Source organism: Chroicocephalus ridibundus, chromosome 1 (assembly GCF_963924245.1).
Source record: "Chroicocephalus ridibundus chromosome 1, bChrRid1.1, whole genome shotgun sequence".
Taxonomy (NCBI): Eukaryota; Metazoa; Chordata; class Aves; order Charadriiformes; family Laridae; genus Chroicocephalus; species Chroicocephalus ridibundus.
The window spans coordinates 206,532,116-206,552,023 of NC_086284.1; the positions used below are offsets into that span (position 1 = coordinate 206,532,116).

At 42.0% G+C, this 19,908-nt stretch overlaps 1 protein-coding gene across 4 annotated transcripts in view; it reads left to right on the plus strand.

Moving 5' to 3' along the window:
* RELN (reelin) overlaps nt 1-16,254 on the plus strand; it is a 294,950-nt gene extending 278,696 nt beyond the window's left edge. For 2 of the 4 annotated variants that reach the window (XM_063323481.1, XM_063323483.1), the window contains exons 59-65: nt 654-815; nt 1,160-1,317; nt 2,169-2,388; nt 3,404-3,601; nt 4,007-4,105; nt 9,386-9,521; nt 15,120-16,254. In XM_063323481.1, coding sequence (XP_063179551.1) covers nt 654-815; nt 1,160-1,317; nt 2,169-2,388; nt 3,404-3,601; nt 4,007-4,105; nt 9,386-9,515 — 967 coding nt within the window. In that variant the 3' untranslated portion in view covers nt 9,516-9,521; nt 15,120-16,254. The remainder of the gene's footprint in view (nt 1-653; nt 816-1,159; nt 1,318-2,168; nt 2,389-3,403; nt 3,602-4,006; nt 4,106-9,385; nt 9,522-15,119) is intronic. The other 2 variants (XM_063323482.1, XM_063323484.1) reach the window with 1 other exon arrangement.
* Nucleotides 16,255-19,908: the final 3,654 nt, after the last annotated feature.

Below are 19,908 nucleotides of genomic sequence, written 5' to 3' on the forward strand. Positions count from 1 at the left end.
CTTTTTATAATTTACCCCAGATGTTGACAGATTCATGGCATTGAGCTTGTAGTTACAGTCCTGAACATGCTCCTGTTAAAAATGTGCTTGCAGAAAACCACATTCACAGGAAACTCTTGTCTCAGTATGATACAGGATATATATTTAGGATGAAGCTGTAATAAACTGGAGGTTACTTAATTCTGATTTGGTCTTTAACTAGCAAACAATTAATAACACTGTCTCCCGTGCTGCGGTATAGTAGTGCATTATAATTTGTAAAAGTGAAGGTATATTCTGTGCTCAAATGACTGTGCATCAACATGGAGCAAATTCTGTCAGACTATTTTCTGAATGCAGTAAGAGAGAGACTAAGGAGCAGGCTCCTAAACAAACCCTTCTGTCACGCCAGCCCAGAGGAGCCCTGGGCTGGACTCTGCTGTTGTACCCCCACCACGGGTTTCACAGCTGGAGAGTCCTCCCTGGCTGCTCCAGGGTTTCAGCCTCTCACCTCTTGTCTGTCTGCGACTACAGAGCATGGAAACTATTGCTGACAATCCCTTGGGTTTGTTTAGTAAGACAGGCAATGCCATGACCCTTAGAAATTACCCATTTCCCTTCAATTATTCTTTCAGTTGTTCTAAAACTTTTTTTTGTTTGTTTGTTTCCTACAGGACTGACTCATGGCAGCTTGTCCAGACACACTGTCTTCCTTCCTCATCGAACAGCATTGGCTGCTCCCCATTTCAATTCCACGAAGCTACCATCTATAACTCTGTCAACAGCTCCATGTGGAGAAGAATAACTATCCAGCTGCCTGATCATGTCTCATCCAGGTAGGTTACTGAAAGGTCACCTCACTGTGGGCCTATAAAATGTCAGCTGTCTTGCTGGCATTGTTTGGCTGGAACAACTGGTGAATTAAAAATGCTTCTTTATTACTGGATTTAGATCTGATACATAATTAGTGTTTGTCAGGAAGCTTTTTGTTAATTGAAGTGGCTACTGCCAATGACATAGCAGCCACCCATTAAGGGCGGGTCTTTCCAGTTATTGAAGTCACAACCCCTTCGTACCACATTTTTCATTACATCTGCTGCTGGCATATTTGAACGTCGCTGTACAGATGTGTTTAATTGCTAGATGTCATAACACAATGTTTGGATTTTGATATTTGCAGCGCAACCCAGTTCAGGTGGATTCAGAAAGGAGAAGAACTAGAGAAGCAAAGCTGGGCAATCGACCATGTGTACATCGGGGAAGCGTGCCCCAAGCTCTGCAGTGGCCACGGATATTGCACGACTGGAGCCATTTGCATTTGTGACGAAGGATACCAAGGTTTCATTTCTTCAGTTTCCTTCCTATACACCTGCTGCAGTCTAATGTAGCTCAAAATTAAACAAAAAGATAAAGACAATGATGTAATGTGTCTAAATTCATCACTGGAATGCTTATAAATTAATAATTTGACAGAGCTGCAAATGACAGCTCTTCCCTCCCCTTACTCTATCTGGATTGAGCCAGTAGTCTCTCCTGTCTGACACTGTATGTAAAGCCCATTCAGCCTTCGTCGAAGGCAGAATGTGGCTACCTGCTTACCCAGAAATGGCTTCCACCCCTGTATGTCTTCCGAGGGCGCGCTTACTGCCAGGGGATGTGTACACGGGATACAGATGTTGGTGACTGGCCCCTGTAAGGGACACGCTTCTGTGCCCCATCAGGACAGAGTGCTCTGCTCTAACCCCGCAACGCAGCAAGCACACGCCTGGTGGTACCTGAGTGCCCGCGTTAAATTATAAGTGCTTTGTGGGAGTGGAGCCAGTGTTTAATGTCTTCCAGGACAGAGTCTCATAACTGTATGAGATCAGATCCCTGCCCTGTTTTAGACGCATTTTCCTTCAACCGGCAAATTGAGGTTTCTTATATTGGCATCAGTGCAAAATAGGAGAAACCCTATTTCAGCAGTTCATGAAGTTACACCACTGTAAAAAATAAGACTCACAGCCTCAGTTTTCTAAAAATGAATGCAGTACAACAATGTGCACATCATTAATGGATCTGCTGAAATATATTCAGCCTATAGTGTATATTGGTCCAGTACCTTGAATGGAATTACAATGAGCTGTAATGCAATTTTCTCAATTCTTTTGATTTTTGTGTGTTTTATAACTTCACTGTGTCATTTTTAGGTGATGACTGCTCTGTTTTTAGCCATGACCTCCCCAGTTATATTAAAGATAATTTTGAATCTGAAAGAGTCACTGAAATAAACTGGGAAACCATTCAGGGGGGTGTGATAGGGAATGGATGCGGACAGCTGGCACCCTACGCCCACGGAGATTCGCTCTATTTTAATGGATGTCAAATACGACAAGCTGTGACTAAGCCTCTGGATCTCACCCGAGCAAGGTAATACTTTGAGCCTAAAATGCTCCTTTAGCAGCTCATGAGAAAGGAAACTCTTTGTGTGTGCATGCATCATGTGGGCCAGCATTGATGAGGATGGACTGACCTGGCTCTACCACACCGTCAGATGTGGCTGGCAGATAAACGTTAGAGTTGGCAAAATGCTTTGTGACTTCCATTTGGGAGATGGAGAGTGAGGAGGAAGCAATGTCAGATGAAAAGGTCAGATGTTTTCGTCATGCCCAACAGAGCAGTGGCTAGTAAGCCAGCACTGACAATGAAGCCGTTGGCAAAGACCGGACACCAGACTGTCTGGACCAGCGCCTGATCTGATAAGACAAATCCCATGTTTGTATCTGCCTCCATGAGGGTCATGACTAAAGATGCTATTAGTAATTACGGACTCATTTTCCCATTTCAGTTGTCAAGTGGAATTAGATTCACCTGGCAATGAACAGGAGTAACTTTTTCATCTATTGAGACTCTTTGGCCATGGAAAAACAAATGCAACCAGCCCGTGCTGGCTCTTAACAGAGTGACAGTTTTCTGGACTGGTTTGTATTTAGTTGGCTAAAGTAAGATTAGAAACAGGATGAATTGTCAAATGGTGCAGACATAAATCAGGCTCTTCCTTTCTTATTTGAACACCCAGGTAGAATATGAGAAATCTTTTATGAACTCCATTATATTCAACTTTTATTTGCCCTTTTTTAGCTTTTCATACACTCATTTGCATGTTTATACTGTTTATGTATCTCAGTTTTGTGCAGATACATTGTAAAATTTAATCTGTTGTCTCCAACTATACGGCAATATGTTATACACAGTAAACTATTACTTTGAAAGGGGAGACGTGTTTTACAGATGTAAGAACAGTTTATTTTGCATGTTAAGAGTAATGATTCTTGAGGATGCTCAAACTTTTAATAAGGTAACTGCAATAAACCTGGAAATGTTATTGGTCCTGTTTGAACGCTTTTTGCATATTGAAAGTACCTTTTCTCTTTGTGTTTTACAGCAAAATTATGTTTGTTTTGCAAATTGGAAGTATTTCACAAACAGACAGTTGCAATACCAACCTGAGTGATCCTAACACTGTAGACAAGGCAGTGCTCCTCCAATACAGTGTAAATAATGGAATTACATGGCAAGTAATTGCACAGCATCAGCCAAAGGACTTTATACAAGCCCAAAGAGTGTCTTATAATGTTCCCCTGTGAGTACTCGGTCACATTTCATTACCTCTAAGCACACAAGATATATTTCTTTGCATCTGTTGCTGCTAAGAAAGTATCTTTGCATCACTATGCAAGAAAAAAGGTTGATGAGAGGATAAACGAGAAAACTTAAGGGGAAGGTTGATGAAGAAATTCCAGCCCAGTGTTTATCAATATATTTGAAAGAAAAACAGAATACTTGTTTTAAAAATACGAGGAGAAAAAAAATTCCTCCTTATCTGTGTGCATTTCTCACCATTAAATGTCTTTTATGGACTGTATGTTGATGTTCAGGGATGCAGAAATAAAGCTTTGACTTTGCTCTCAGTTGCTGTTGGGCTAGATAGGGATGTGCAAACCACCGATAGTCTGGAGCTCACAGGCTCTTGCATTTGTGACAACAGGGAGGCACGAATGAAAGGAGTCTTACTGCGCTGGTGGCAGCCCCGTCACAACGGAACAGGTCATGATCAGTGGGCTTTGGACCACGTAGAAGTCGTCCTGTGAGTATCTGCTTCACCTCATCCCACCCCATCTCAGAAATTCCTCCACTGAAATTCCTCCAGCATGGCACGAGTGTTAAGCTCAGTAAGAACCAGTGTGGCCCAGGGAAACCTTTGAGTCTTTGCTAATGTTCTGCCCTGAGTGCAACCCTCAGCGGTTCATTCAGCCACGAAGTAAGGGGCACAGCAGGGGTATGTGTTGTGCATCGTGGAAAAATGCAGGAGGGAAAGCGGGGCTTTATCACCACCAAGTATTGGTGTGGTCCTGTAATGCAGCAATGACTGTGAAAAAAAAATTGTGCTGGGACATTCCTATGGATATTCCTGAAAGGATATTCCTGTTCAACACTGTGCTGCCATGTAAGGCTGATTTATATGCTTTTGAAGATACAAAGAGTCTGCTGTATTGCTCTTTGCACAAAGTAATGTTGTTCTGCCTCTGAAAAATTTGTGTTAGCAACTAATGCCTTATTCATTTCCTTTTTTAGTAAGAAGGATACTGTTCAGAAACAGGGTTCACTATATCAGGTTCCTATGGTCCGAGCTCTATATTCATCCCCTTGTCAAGATTTTACCAAGTAAAGTGTCTGCACCCTCCTGATTCTCCCATTCTTGAGATGGGTTTCGCTGGCAGCTAACCCGTTTTTCCTGTGTTACGTCACGAAGAGATGACCTGCTTTTTCTCTAACAATTTAGTTCCAGTAGAAGTGAAATGCTAGTGGCTTCACGGGCGGGAACTCATCGCTGACAGTGGTTGGCAGAGAGAGGCGTGCCTGCTCCATAGATAGGTTCAAACATTCCTTTTATTGAAAAATTTAAAAACCAGCAATGAACAAATTAGGCTTGAATAACCTTCAGACTGTGTAATTATAACCATGAGGTTTCTGAATTAGCAGAGACACTGCAATTAATGTTTTGTAAGAGTAGCAAAGTGAATTATCTGATTGCTAGTTAGCCCTGTTCTTCTTTCCACCGAGAAGCACCAGCTTGCATGGCACTCATATCAACCCCAAATCAAACGGGTCCCAACACTGAGTAACTGTACACGCTCTGCTGCTTTTACACACCTTGCTGGGCTCTGCTTCCATAACATTAAGCTTAAAGCTTGAAGGAACAGAGGGATGGATGTGATTCCTGGCTTAGTTAATCAATGGCTGTACGATGCTGCATCAGGAAAGAGATGAAATAGTACGAACCACAGTGTTTAGGAAACCAAGGAAAAGGGAATTGGTAATTCTGAAATATTCCCATGTCTTTCTGCCTTGCAATTTAAAAAAATAAAAAGAAAAAATCATGTGGGGGAAAAAAATAGAGCATAATATTATCCATCAATCCAAGCATTGAATTAGGGAGTATAAATAGGAATAGGGTGAATCTTTAAAAAGTGATTCTTAGGATGAAGTCTGGAGAACTTCCTTGACAATGAGATCTGCCAGGTTGTAGACTAGACACAGAAGTTGAGCGGTGACATGTCGGTCGCATGAGATAGATTAGAATGGAGACAGCAATAGAAATGCCATATCAAATAATCCCACCTTGCCTAGAGAAGGAACCAGATGGGTGCCTTCTCCCCTTTCTTCTTTTTCTCCTGTTAAAGAGCTTTAAGGTTCTTCTGAATATTGGCCAAAATATCAGGCTAGAGATAAAGAGTTTCCATCCTGTTCAAGTGACACCTGGTACAACCCACAGAGGAGGACAGACCAAACCAGACAGATTTCTCCCTTACCGAGTACTGTGAGATGCAGTGCCATGGCAGCGTAATTCCTGAAGGCCAGATGGGGAGTTCCAGCCCCTGCTAACTACAACACGTGAGACATGCTGCTCTCAGGAAAGGCAGAATTACATGCTGTGGTGCATCTGGTTCATACGCCAGCCTGTGCTCGGACCTGACAAGTGGCTTTGACCCCTCTGTTAAGTTCTACCTGCACCTTCTAATTCACCAAAATATTCTATAGGCCTCTTAAACTTTATTTGCAAGTAACCCACAAATGGTTCGATAAAACCTTTGGAAGGCTTTCTGAAGGGAAGCGCGCTTTTCCTTCTATTGAAATACTCCCACCCGGGTTTTCCATTAGGTCTGCTGTTCCACTCTGACACCTCACACTGGTCCCTTTGCCCTCCAGCACTTCAGTTTCTTCACCTGTAAAATGATGAAGACGCTCGGTGAAGACACTTCCACAGAACGCTTCCAGGCATACAGAAGGGATAACTGTCTGTTAGCACTAACTCTGGATGATCCTGCACACACCAGGGCTACCAGGATTCATGCCATGAATAGTAGGGATAGGACTTAGTTTTAATTCTTAATATTCCTTCATTTTCCAATGAAGGGCACAGAAACCCCGCCTGCCCCTGGGGAGAGCAAGCCACCTTGCCCAGGCAGCTCTCCAGTGAGAGATGAGGAGACAGTGTCCCTTGGGTGCTCTGTCCCCCGCATCGATTGCCAGAGCAGAGTTCTGTGAGCAACAGCCACCCCAGGGCTCTGTGGCATGGCTGCAGCGAGGCACAGCCTGAACTAAAACTGTTCACCAAGGTGCTCTCATTACCTCTTCCCATTAATTCTGTAGGGAGTCACTGGAGAGTCAGTAAGCTTCTGCTTATTCTTCCCAAAGCTGCTGAGATACCTTAGGAAACATTCCTCACGAATTGGAAGTAATTTCTGCTGGTACTCCGAGCTTCTCTCAGAATATCCCCTCCCATGAACATCCCTGGCTGCAGGACCTGCTGATGGTCCATGCCTAATCCAGTCTGTGCTCAGTCCTCTTATAACCCTGCCCTCCATCACCCACCTGAATGAGACTCCATACACCTCTCTGGGCATCATCAAAATTATCCTCACTGGCCCTGGTTTAAGCCCTAGATTTTCATGCTTGTTTGTGATCTGTGTACCAACGTTGCCACAGCAGGCAAGCCTCTAGCCCATGTGGAGTTACAGTAAGAAGCCAACCTATACGATCAGAGCGCTGGAGCACCTCTCCTGTGAGGACAGACTGAGAGAGTTGGGGCTGTTCAGTCTGGAGAAAAGAAGGCTCCAAGGAGACCTCACAGTGGCCTACCAGTATCTTAAGGGGGCCTACAAGAAATCTGGTGAGGGACTTTTTAGGATGTCAGGTAATGGTAGTACTAGAGGGAATGGATTAAAACTAGAGATGGGACGATTCAGACTGGACGTTAGGAAGAAGTTCTTCACCATGAGGGTGGTAAGGCACCGGCACAGGTTGCCCAGAGAGGTGGTGGAAGCCCCATCCCTGGAAGTTTTTAAGGCCAGGCTGGATGGGGCTCTGAGCAACCTGATCTAGTGGGAGATGTCCCTGCCCATGGCAGGGGGGGTTGGAACTAGATGATCTTTAAGGTCCCTTCTAACCCTAACAATTCTATGATTCTATACTAGGAGGTGTGGTTTGGGATGTAGAGAAATTCCTGGCTATCTACACATCTCCTCTTGGTTCCTCCCAGTGGGCTGACAAAGAGGTCTAATTTTCCCAAATGCCCTAGGTCCCAACTCTTGGTTTGGCTGCCTGCATACCCAGGTGCACACCTAGGTGCTATGTCAGCTTTTCCTCAGCCCACAGGCAAGTGAGCCATGCTTTCCTTGAGCAAACTAGGGGCTGGAGCACTCTGCTGCCAGCAGGGAGAGCTGGTCTGTAGGGAGGCAGCAAAACCAAGGACTTTCTTGATTTTAATTCCCATCCAACACAGGGGATGTCCCTGCTCCTCCTTACAGTGCTCACCCCAGGGACAAATCTGTGAATACCTGCTTTCATGGCTCAACTCTTCTCAGCAATCCAAAGATTTGAAATTAATTCTGTCACAGGCCCAGCTGCCAAGTCATAGCGCAGATACCACATACAGCTGATCCACGGCCAGGGTCTTGACGCTCTGTTCAGTCTAATTGATTCCTGAGTCAAGGACCATCCTCTTACCAGCAAACGTTTTCAGGATAACATTTCTTTGTTTCCTTTTTGCTCCCAAGATAGTTTGCTGGGAGAAAATATTAACCTACAGATTATACATGCATGCAAAATACCTGACAGTGATAAGAAAGACTAAAGGCAGGTGCTTTTGTATGTTACGTAGGATCACTCCACTTCTGAATAAATTATTTGAATCACTCATTAAAGAGCAGTATTGTTAAGGCTGTGATGCAGCTGCAAATGGTGCTCAAATTGAGCACCTCTCTTGAACAGGTGAAATGCAATACCTGCTTTGAATACGTTACACATTAAATTGGTCTTGCCAACTAACCACTAGCCAACTTATTTTAACAACGGTTGACGTCTATCCTGTGGTGGGGAGAGGATATCAGTTATCAAGTTGTCCAGTTCCTTTTAAATCTAGTACCTATTATTCCTAAGTAGTGCAGCATTTTTTCTCTCCATTCGTAAAGAAAGCTTTGTGCACAACTCTCACATTCCATGTGGCTCTTCTTAGGATGAAAAAGTATTTTACCCCAGACTTAAGAAAGACTGCTTTTCAGTGCCCCCATACTTCTGCCCTAAGAAGAGCCCATGTTCCAACCCAGCATTTCATTTGCACATCGTTTTTCTCGCAGCACAGCTCTCAGCCTGTCTGCAGCACAGACACCACGCACTTTTTTGCATGTGCATTGGGAACTGCCATTTCTCTGTGTTGACCTCAATTCTGGTCAAAGGTATTGAGAACTAAAGGGCAACGATAAGCTGAACACTAAGGGTCTGATGTTGCTTTCATTGCACCCCAAAACTTGTAATGAGATCCAAGGGAATTTGAGTTGTGCGAGGGATGCAAGAAACATTATCCCTGCCTACTATTTTATGGTTAACTGTTGGATAACAGAACGAAGGCCTCCATAGCCATCACTCCATGCTCTTCATTGTCAAGATATTCTCACGTTTTTGGCACAAATGATTTAGTGAGAAGTTACGTTGCACTTGGTGCAAAGAATGTTTACCTTTATTTTGCAAAATTAAAATACAAATTAAATATTGTAGCTCTAACAAAGAGTGCTCATGTGGAAAAGCATTTTCACTTGCTTCATTTTTTTAGTAAAAAGCAATGATTTGAAAAATGCACTTATATTCAAGTATTAACATATTTATAAAGAACAGAAATAGTTCAAACGTTAGGTAATTATCTGAATATTCACAACATTTATGCCAAATTTAATATGATGCAGTCTGTGCTTTTATGACATTTTTATTATGTTTCTAAAAAGTGCATGCTGAATTTTATAGAAAATAGAAATATAAACATTGATTTGAAATATCAGGAAATAATTTGTTCAATTTTTATTTTCAAAAGAGACGAAAAGTCCTATATTGCCTCTAAACCTCATCAGGGTTTTATGACTAATCACAGTGCTGCATGCATTGAAAGGCATTTTCTAACTTGTGTTGTATTTCATTGTTTGCTGTCATTGGTTTTACACTAGAATAAGGTAAGTACTTTCCCTGAATCAATATCAAATGTATGTTGCTGTTACAGCTACAGTTCTTTCCCAAAGTTTTGTCAGTAACGGGTCAGTGGAAAATGATTCGTACTCTCTTGAGATGTGCCATGTAGCTCTGGAGAGCCCTGGTCCTGCAGGGAGTATCAGGGGAAGTTCACTTGGCAGAAGGTGTTCAGCAGCTCCCCCTGTACCGCAGTGGGAATTTAACGGAGGCTGCGGTGAGAAGGGCTTCTCCTTCTCCTGCGGTGCAATGAGACCTGCCAATGGAGGGCACCCAGCTTGTTGCACAGGCAGACTCTCAGCTCCAATGAGGAATTCCCACTTTTTTCCATAATCATAGAGTCCCCTAGGTTGGAAAGGACCTTTCAGATTATCAAGTCCAACCATTAACCTAACACTGCCAAAACCACCACTAAACCATGTCCCTCAGCACCACGTCTACCCGTCTTTTAAATACCTGCAGGGATGGTGACTCAACCACTTCCCTGGGCAGCCTGTTCCAATGTTTGAAAACCCTTTCTGTGAAAAATTTTTTCCTAATGTCCATCCTAAACCTCCCCTGGCGCAACTTGGGGCCATTTCCTCTATCACTTGTTACTTGTGAGAAGAGACAGACCCCCCACCTCGCTACAACCTCCTTTCAGGTAGTGACTTCAGGTAGAGCTGAAGGCAGTCAGATAGTGGATGCCAGTCAATCTGTATGGTGGCACAGTCACAGGTGTCTCTCAGAGATACACCAAGTGTCTGCCAGGTAGTTCGCTTCTTGTAACTCTGTTGCTTTGTGCTGTCTCAGTTAATAGATACCACAAACCAACACAGTTACTGAGCTCTGGGTTCAAATCTTGACCTCACCAGAGCCAAAGAACCTCTGTCATGGATATGAGCCGTCAGGACTTCAGACAGAGCACATCACTTCTCTCGTGACAGTTCCCTCCTAACAAAGCATTTGTAATTCAGCCACAACATTTACCCCAAGCCCAGTCCTGAGGGGCATGCCTTTGCCATTTTCTAAGACGTTGTTCATGTTTTGTTTTGTTATCCAAATATTTTTGTTTCTATTTGGTTTCTGTTATTCCCTGTCAAGTAATAATAAAAGCATGAAAATAATGAATTACAGTGGGGGATTTTACCACATATTTTTCATTCCATTTGGCTATGTTCTTTTTTCATAAATTTTAAATTGCAGACCTGAAGTTCAAACTGCGCTCTAGGAAACATGCAGTAGCCAGAATGCTCTGTTAAAGACTAAAGATGCAGAGCAACTCCTTCTCATAAATTGCTTATTGTAGGTATTTACTTAACATGCCCTAGACAGAATTTTTTTCTTCTATATTGGCTGCACATTTTTTCATCTAACTAATACAACTCCAGTGACTCCACTGGAAAGTTACTTAAGAGTTTCCTATGTAAACTGGAGCAGTATTATCTTCTATTTATTTTTTAATATTAATGCACTCAAAACTGTTGAACAGATTATGCAGTAGTTGCTCCTGTTAATTGCTTTTTTATACTGTTTGCTCCATCAGCAATACACAGATAACTATTTTGGATCTGTACTTTTCATCTGATGGTTCAGTGAATGCACAGAAAAGGTAGAAGGCTCAGCATATGCTGACCAGTCCATTCCGCACTTGCAAAGCAGCCTCCAAGTTGCCACCAATATTCAAACAAAAGTTCCCTCCATACCCTCTGTTACAGAAGGAGGGCGTTCATTCCTATTATAGCCTGATGGTCCCTGGCACATTTTGGCTGCTCCAAACAAAAAAAAAACAACAGCAAAAGTATGGTAAAGCCATTTATCAGTCTGTAAAAATACATATTAGATTTGTTATTAATAGTACTGAAAGCATTCTTAAATCCACCAAATGCAAGAAATGTGTAAATATTCCTGCAAACTTTATTATACAATTCTTATTGTGATCTTATAAAGCACTACTGGTCTCTCTTAAACGGTGCTTGCCTCCTAACAATAGATAAGATTAATTCAGAAAAATAAATATAAACCTATTCTCACCTTGTGGATGCCAGACTACGCGTACTATACAATATGATACGATACTATGATATGTAGGGTATACCTGTTTACCTATAGCAAGAGTTAAAATCATGCCATTTTCTGTGGCAGGCATGAAGATTTTGTGTGGCATCCAACCAGTAGTTGGAAAGCCCATCTTAGACTTTGGTGGAGAAGATCTCTGAACCATGTCAGTGCAAATAAAAAACAATAAGCATTTAGTTTTTAGTATTTTAGATTTCTCTTATTTTTCACAAACTGCATTGCTGAGGTGTTTGGTGTGTGACAGGGAATATATGTATTTTCTTTGTTTGTCTTGATCATCTTATAAAATAAAAAACCAGACTGAATATACATAAGTATATATTAAGTATATCTCTTTTAAGTTATTAGGTAACCCTTTCTTTGTTCCTTTTTTCAATTCTTCCTTTTCCTTTATTTTTGTTGGGTTTTTTTCTTTGTTCATTGTTTTAAACATCTTCATCATAACTTTAGGGCCAGATACAAAATGCTTAGGCATTTGAAGTGAAATAGAGGCCAGGTCCACCTAGCGGTGTCCAAAATGGGTCCTGAAAATCTCTGCTGAGCTGTTGCTGAATGCAAACAAACCAAAGGCAGGAGGGTGAGAGAGGAACATGAAGACCCCTGGGCCAAGGACTGCAGCTCAGCATGTGTTCTGGCTGCCCAGGTCATGCCCAAGCTGAGGATCTCACAACCGAGCACAGTCCTAAATTTAACCAGGTCCAGAAACAGCAAATTTTTCAGCCAAAGACATTGACAGGCTCTGTTTGGTCCCATGTCCCTGGAGTGAGACCACTCGCAGTTGAGCTGTGCATTCTCCCAGGGCCCAGTCTCCTGTATTTTGGCTCCAGAGCAGCCTTCTCCCAGCAGAGAGGTGCTCCATCCTCACTTTGTAGTTAGGATGCTCTCCTGAGAGGTGGGAGGTTGCCTTGAAGGCCCCATGCATAAGGAACAACCCGCTTCCCAGACAATGGGAATTAAAGGGAAGGCAAGATTAAAATCTCTTTCCAGCCTCATGACGAACAGCAGCCACTTTCAGGAGTGGGTTCGGAGTTGTGATTTCCCTCCTGCCTTCCTCAGTGAGGGACTCAGCATTGCAGTGAGGGTGATGTTCCACAGAGATGAGTACGCAACCGGAATAAAGACCGATCTTCAATTTTTCTTTGCACTTGAGCTACCAAGTGGCATTAAAACTATATAGACTTGCCACTGTCACTCTTTCACACAACACTCTTAGCACAGACATTTTCACTTGAAGAAATCAGGACAAGTCAACCTCAAATATCAACCCCTCCCTCATTGCCAAATGCTCTAAAGCACTGCCTTACTGTGGGAGCACCAAAAGTTGTGCCGAGTCTAGATCTGTTTGCATTGTCACCGGGAGCTGGATTTTATTTCATTCTTATATGTGCATTCCAATGGCAAAAAGAAAAAAAAAGGTGTCATTTTTATGTAAAATTAGGTGAAGAAACATGCAGAGCCTTGGAAAACTAGTTGGGAAGCAACTTGGAATTGCTTAGGGGTTTATGTCCTAGATGTTGACACAACTGCTTTTATTCAATATAGTCAATCACGTTCTAGATCAGCTGTTGGAAAGGCTGTAATTTTGTTACACAGATTTTTTTAAATGAGGTTATCATACTACAGCAAAACCTATCTTTGCCTCTGGAGGATCATACTTATTTTTCAAAGCATGCAATTATTTCTTTTGCCTAAGGGTCATATCCACTAAAAATAAGCTTATGCACTAGAGAGGAAAGTATGACTGATTACAGTTTGAGTATTTACATTTTACTTAAAGAGAAAACTCACAAGTGAAAACCTGCCTTGCACCCAACAAATGGGAGGTTTGATGACTGTAATGTCTACTGCAGGCCTTTACTTCACAGATCACCTTTAAAATCCAATGGACTACTTGTTTTGGAGGCTCCTGGTAACATTCAGTCCCTCGGAACAGAGACACTTAGGCCAAGCATCCTTCCCCCGCTTCAAGACAAAGCTAGAAAGCATAAGGTCCTCGGTGGGCAGAGAGAATTAAGAGAGGGAGTCAGAAATTAGCCGGAGACTGCACAGATTCACTCTGACTTTGCAGCTCCTTTGCCCTGGAAACCAAAAGAAAATTCGGCCACGCAGTCACCAGCCACTGCTCCTGGGTGAAGCTCTTTATGCCTGTTGGAGTTGTCCTTGGGGTCTGCATGGTTAACACTGTGCTCCGATCTCTAAAAGAAACTGCATCCTCTGACTGCATCTATGGGAGTATCTTGTACGCTACTTTTCCATGTAGAGAAAGAGGCTCTCAGGTGGCTCTAAAAACTTGTCTGGCTGCAGTATGTGATACTATATTTACTTTAAACTTAGTTCTCTGATCAAAAGGCCTCTCCTATACCCTGGGACTTTATAGTGCAGTGTGCAAGAGAGGCTGTCTCTCCTATAGCCACATCTCGGCTGCTCTATACGGCTGGCCAAGTGCTCTGCCAAGTTGGAGGTCTGAGAGAGGAGACATCCTGTATCAGAACGTCAGAGTAAACAAACCTTTTCATTCTCATGTAATTCTGAATGCAATTTGGCTGTAGGCTTATGTAGACCTGTATTTGTGCATATGCACCAGGGGGATGGATATGTATGTAAAGGGGCCAAGAAAAGGCACAGCCAGACAAAGCTCTCTGGCTGTTCTGCAGAGGCTCTGTGGTGCTGCACATGCAGCTCTGTGCCATGAGGAGACTCACAAAGATGCACCACAGATATTACAGCTCCATTTCCAAAGCTGCTGAATACGTAAACTGAAGATGGGATCTGGCCCTCAGAAGTTAGATGGGTTTCAGGTACCAAAATGCCAGACAGCTCTCTTGTCCACCCCTGCCCTCTCATGGTTCTTTCTTCCTGCAGTGGGAGAAGTAGAAACCTATGTTAGGTGGGATGGGTCTTGTCCTCCAGGTAGGTCTTCCGAACAAGTGTCCCTCCTTCAATTAGGCTGCAGTCAGGCCGGCTCTTGCCTGGTCTCCTCCCAGATGTGATGATGCTTATTTCCTAGATCTTCCTTCAATTTTGGATGAGAAATATAAGAGAGGGAAACATTAAGTCTGCATAAAAGTGTTGTACTTCATTTACTATATAACAAAAGTGGAAGATAATGAAGTGGCGTACAGCTTTTCTTCTGCTTTCAAGATAAAGCAATTAATGATCTAAGACAGAAGAATAACTGGAGCATAAAACCACTGTGGAGAAATGCCCTATATTGAGAGGGTATGACGTGCATGTAGCTTTAGTGAATCTGGCCCAAGGCAGCACAAGTTTTCATTAGCTGAAAGCTCTTAACCTTCCCCTAAGATAATGAATTGTAAAACAAGCAAAGTGGGACAGATTCTCAAATGCCTTGTACCTTGCTTTTGTACAAAGGGTGCAATACGCACCACTTCACGTGAGGTTGAAAGGTCACGCAAAGAAAAAGAAGAATCTGTCCCACTAGCTCACTGCTCCCAAAGATGTTAAACTACATATAAAAACCTGACACTCTTCTCTTCCTTCCCCCTCCCCCACTTTGATTTTAACAGCACTCGCAAACAAAATTACATGATGAATTTTTCACGGCAACATGGGCTCAGGCATTTCTACAACAGAAGACGAAGGTCACTTAGACGATATCCATGAAGAAACGAGAAATTTATCTTTTTTCCTCCCAACATGTGATGTGTTGCTTTCCATTCTCTAAATCTAGCACTGCGTCTGGTATCAGGACTTTTCTGCAACTGGCTTGATGAATAACTGAAAGCCTTTCTCAAGACAGAGTGTACACCACTTTTTCGCACTGTGAACTAATGAGAAGTGACTTATTTTCTCATAGGTAAATGTTTTAATGTTGATGTGTCTGTGAAAATTGTGATCTGTTGTAATATCAGTTACAGTGGCAGTATTGGAAGTAAGCAACTAATTCTGTTTAACAGGAAAAAATTTTAAGCACAAAGACTTTTCAGATTTTATGTTTAAAAAATCTACATACTAAGTACAGAATTTAACATTCTTTGTCACATAGGTATTTAAGTGCACTGTATTTCAGCTCTGTCATTTTATATGATTAAGTTATCATTGTTTGTCTTCTTTGTATTCTCTTCTACAACATGACACATTGGCACTGTATTTACTTGTTTTGTTGTTGTAATATTTTTGCTGCTGATTTTTGGGCTATTTACCTTCTGACAAAATGTATTAAAAAAAAAAAATCAAAGTACCTAATCAAGAAGATAATTGCAAAAGTAGTTGTAAAGGCGTTGATATCCTTCGGTCTTATTCTTTGATATGTCTGTTGGTTAGCATTGTTTTGTGGATAAAAAAGAATGCTTGACATTAAACTTTTTTCTACTAAGGAGTTGTGGATGAAGCCCCAAACAGAAGTTCCCGATTCCCTGTCTAAATGTAGTCAGTTCTCTGCAACTGATTTACTTACAGTAACTGCCATTTGGTGTCTGTAGTAATGAAGTGATTTGTAAACAGTGAACGTTTCATGGTGTTCTCTTTGGTGTTTGTTTCTATTGCGGGTCATGTTTGTATCTTCTGATAAAGTTGTATCTACACCAGCAACGTTAAATGCCCCTATAGCCCTAAACTGTCTATTATCATAAATAAAATGCTTCACTTTATGGTGAACCAAGCTAAAGATCCATGCTTCAATAAAAATAATGTCAACAAACATTCTGACGTTAGACTTTTCAAGCCATGCGGGCTTTACATGAAATCATAAACCACATTCTTTTATTAAATACCTAGATTCTAACGCAAACATGGATAGTATTTTTTAATATTTGGTACATCACACTTAACAGCACTTTGCAAATAATACAAACCAAGAGATCTTCACAGTCCCACCTGTGGGCATAACATCGTCATTGGAACAGGTCCTCGTGCAAGGAATGAAATGGGACCACAGACCAATACACACTCTCACTTGTCTTTATCTGCAAATCCAATATGCAATGTGTGAATCGGTGTTTCCAAGCTCTGAGGACTACATGACTACAGCACATAAGGAACCTGGTTCAAACCAGACAGAGTTGCTAATTCTTAGAATCATAGAATCATTAAGGTTGGAAAAGACCCTAAAGATCATCAAGTCCAACCGTTAACCTAGCACTGCCAAAACCACCACTAAACCACATCCCTCAGCACTACATCTGCACACCTTTTAAATATCTCCAGGGGTGGTGACTCAACCACTTCCCTGGGCAGCCTGTTCCAATGCTTGACAACCCTTTTGGTGAAGAAATTTTTCCTAATATCCATCCTAAACCTCCCCTGGTGCAACTTGAGGCCGTTTCCTCTTGTTCTATCGCCAGTTACTTGGGAAAAGAGACCAACCCCCACCTCTCTACAGCCTCCTTTCAGGTAGTTGTAGAGAGCGAGAGGGTCTCCCCTCAGCCTCCTTTTCTCCAGGCTAAACAACCCCAGTTCCCTCAGCCACTTCTCATCAGAGAGAATGATCATATATACCTGCTATGCTCTTAGAACATGCACATCTGCTTCTGGCGCCATACCGCTCTGAAGCAGAATGATGTTTGTTACGTATCCATGCTCAGCCACCTAAAGTGTGTTTAATTTTTAAGAGGTTTTTGATCAAAGATACCTGAGGAGTGCAGGAGAAAAGGAGGTCATTTAGTGACCAATTAGACAAAACCTTTGCTTGGTCAAAATTATGCAACATACTTTTGACAGAGCTGGAAACTTACTGCAACAGCCCAGCCTCCTGCAGCTGCAAACTGGCTGTACTGTTCTGGGGAATGGGGTGTGTGTGCATTCAATTCTTGAAACAAGATAAAGGATCTATTCAGAAAAACATCAGTAAGAAAAAAATGAGATTATTAAAGAATATAATAGCATAATGTTTGGACAAGAGATTTTAAAATATTGTAATAAAAGTTTCGCCCATTGAACAAACAAAAATGCAAGATAAAAACACTCCTATTTTTAAAGATAATTTTTTTGCCCTAATATGTCAATAGATGGGTGATATTTCAATCTAAAATGTGCGTGCAGATAGCGTGTTGCTAGGGAATTAATTTATTTTAAAGACTTTAGATACAATGAAGCACTTAATCTGGCTTCTCTTTCCAGGTAAGAGACCAGCATGATCAGAGAAGCTGCTTTTCACAGTTGTATTTATTTCCTTTGAATAACGTATGTAATCATGACTACTGAGGAATCCCTCGAGCCATTCCACCAGAACTCACTACATAGGCTTTTCTCAAGAAAATCATCCCCGCTGTCAGATTCCCAAGTGATGTTGTCATTTGCCCTTCCCAGATTCCAGGAAGTTCTTCCTAACATTTTTTCCATTCCTACAGCACACAAGGTAGCGTGCACCTACAACATACTCAGTGTATGTACTGTTTTATTTTTCCTCCCACATGACTGAAAACAATGAGTCATCTGCTATTAAATAGTTGTTAAAATAGGAAGAATGACACAGCGCATAATCAATGGCAATAAAACAATGACAGTGCCATAAAATGTACTAATAAACTTATCTACTGGTATAAAACTTTGGCAGCCATAGCTATGAAAACTGATGCTTTTAGTATGCTTTATAGACTTCCTCATTTCTCGTATCAGCTCACTAATCCATGTTCCTGTAGAATAAGGAGAACATAAGAGAAATTAAATAAAAATAGAGGAAGACAAAGCTATGACCTGCTGGAGTTCCTGGAACAACCGAAACGTGAAGTTCTCGTAATTTTGCCAATGTTCTTCCCTTGAGGTTGCTTCATCCACAGGTCATAACATTACCTTAGTGAGAGGAAATAAGTATTTTGAAGGACCAAATTAGGCTTTGCATGAACTTGACAATTTAGAGAAATAGGTAGAAATGAAATAATACAACAAATACACTCAAGGACAAGACACTGTCAAAGAGCAAGGTACCAGCACACGAAGTGACTAAATATCTGGATAGGCAGCAAAATTATAGGAAGAGAATCAACAACATGAAGCAGTTTAAAAAAAAAATGCCATTTTGCATTATATCAATAGAAGTGTTTATGGTAAAACACAGTAAATATATATATGTGGCTGTCAGTGCTAGTAAAGTAGACAGCAGTTGTCAGCTGTTGAGCCCTTCATTTAAATACATTAAATAATTATAATAAATACATAAATGTAAATATTTACATTAAATAAATACATTAAAAAATTGGAGAGATTGCAGAGTACAACAGCAAAAACAAGACCCTTGAAAACATGAGCTTTCAAGTAGAGAAAGTTGGTTTGTTTAGGCTAAAAAGGAAAACATTTGGAAAGAGACATGACAACAGCCAAAAACATGGATCTATGTTTTATTTACTTGCGAACCCTCCAGGGCAGATGTCACTGGGTGGAAATGCTGCCACAGCATCACCTCATTAATTATCCATCAGTGGGGACGGGGGTTTGGTTATCAGTCAGGCAGGAAGCTGGCGCCAGGCTCTGTAAGCCCCGCCGACGAACACACAAAGGGACACACACAAGCAGCAAGGTCCAGCAGACAAACCCCGCTCAGTTCAGCTCTGTAGTGAGGCTTAACTAAACACGACATGACACGACACGACACTGGAGTAATAGGAACAAGCTAGCTGTGGAGGGGAGTTACTTTAACCCTGAACTGGTGGGGGAACCTCAAAACCAAATGAGATCAGCAAAAGGGCTTGCCTGCCTTTAGCATGGCCTTTAGGAGCTCTTCAAGGGCTTTTCACAATCTGGAGCAGCTGAGACCACGTGGCCGCTTGTAGCACATCTCCTGTGAAGGAGCAGGTGACGCACCTACCATTCACAGGTGGGGGGATCTGCTCCTGGAAGAAACGACAGTGAGATACGAGGCTGCAAAACTCACACGAGTGACATGTGGACAAACGCCTAGTGTTCTTCTGTGTTCCTGACGTTTTATGACTGTTGCTTTTTCTTCCCCACATTCTTCTTTGTTCAGCTGAAGGGGCTGACCTGGCAGCAAGCCCAACAATGTAGGTCTGTACGTGGCTAATTACCACGCCTGATGGGGAAAGTTTGAGCCAGCCTGCAACAAGGGGAGTTGGGGGAGTACAGCCCAGTAAAAATGGTATTCCAGGCATGGGGGAGTACTATACTGGAGGATGCTGATAAATGCTGGGTTTATAGTTCGAATCTGCATTTCTTTTGAAAGAAAACAAGTTTGTTAAGCTTTTTTAGGAAGAAAAAAAAAAAGAGGATGATGTGCTTTTGAGCTGTGCTGCTCAGGGGAGATCTGTGAAAGAGCTGGTGGCAAAGAAGCTATTTCAGAGGGCTTGGCTGCTTCCCTGATTGCCTCTGGGCCAAATTAACAGGAGCAATATGAGAACCAAGCCA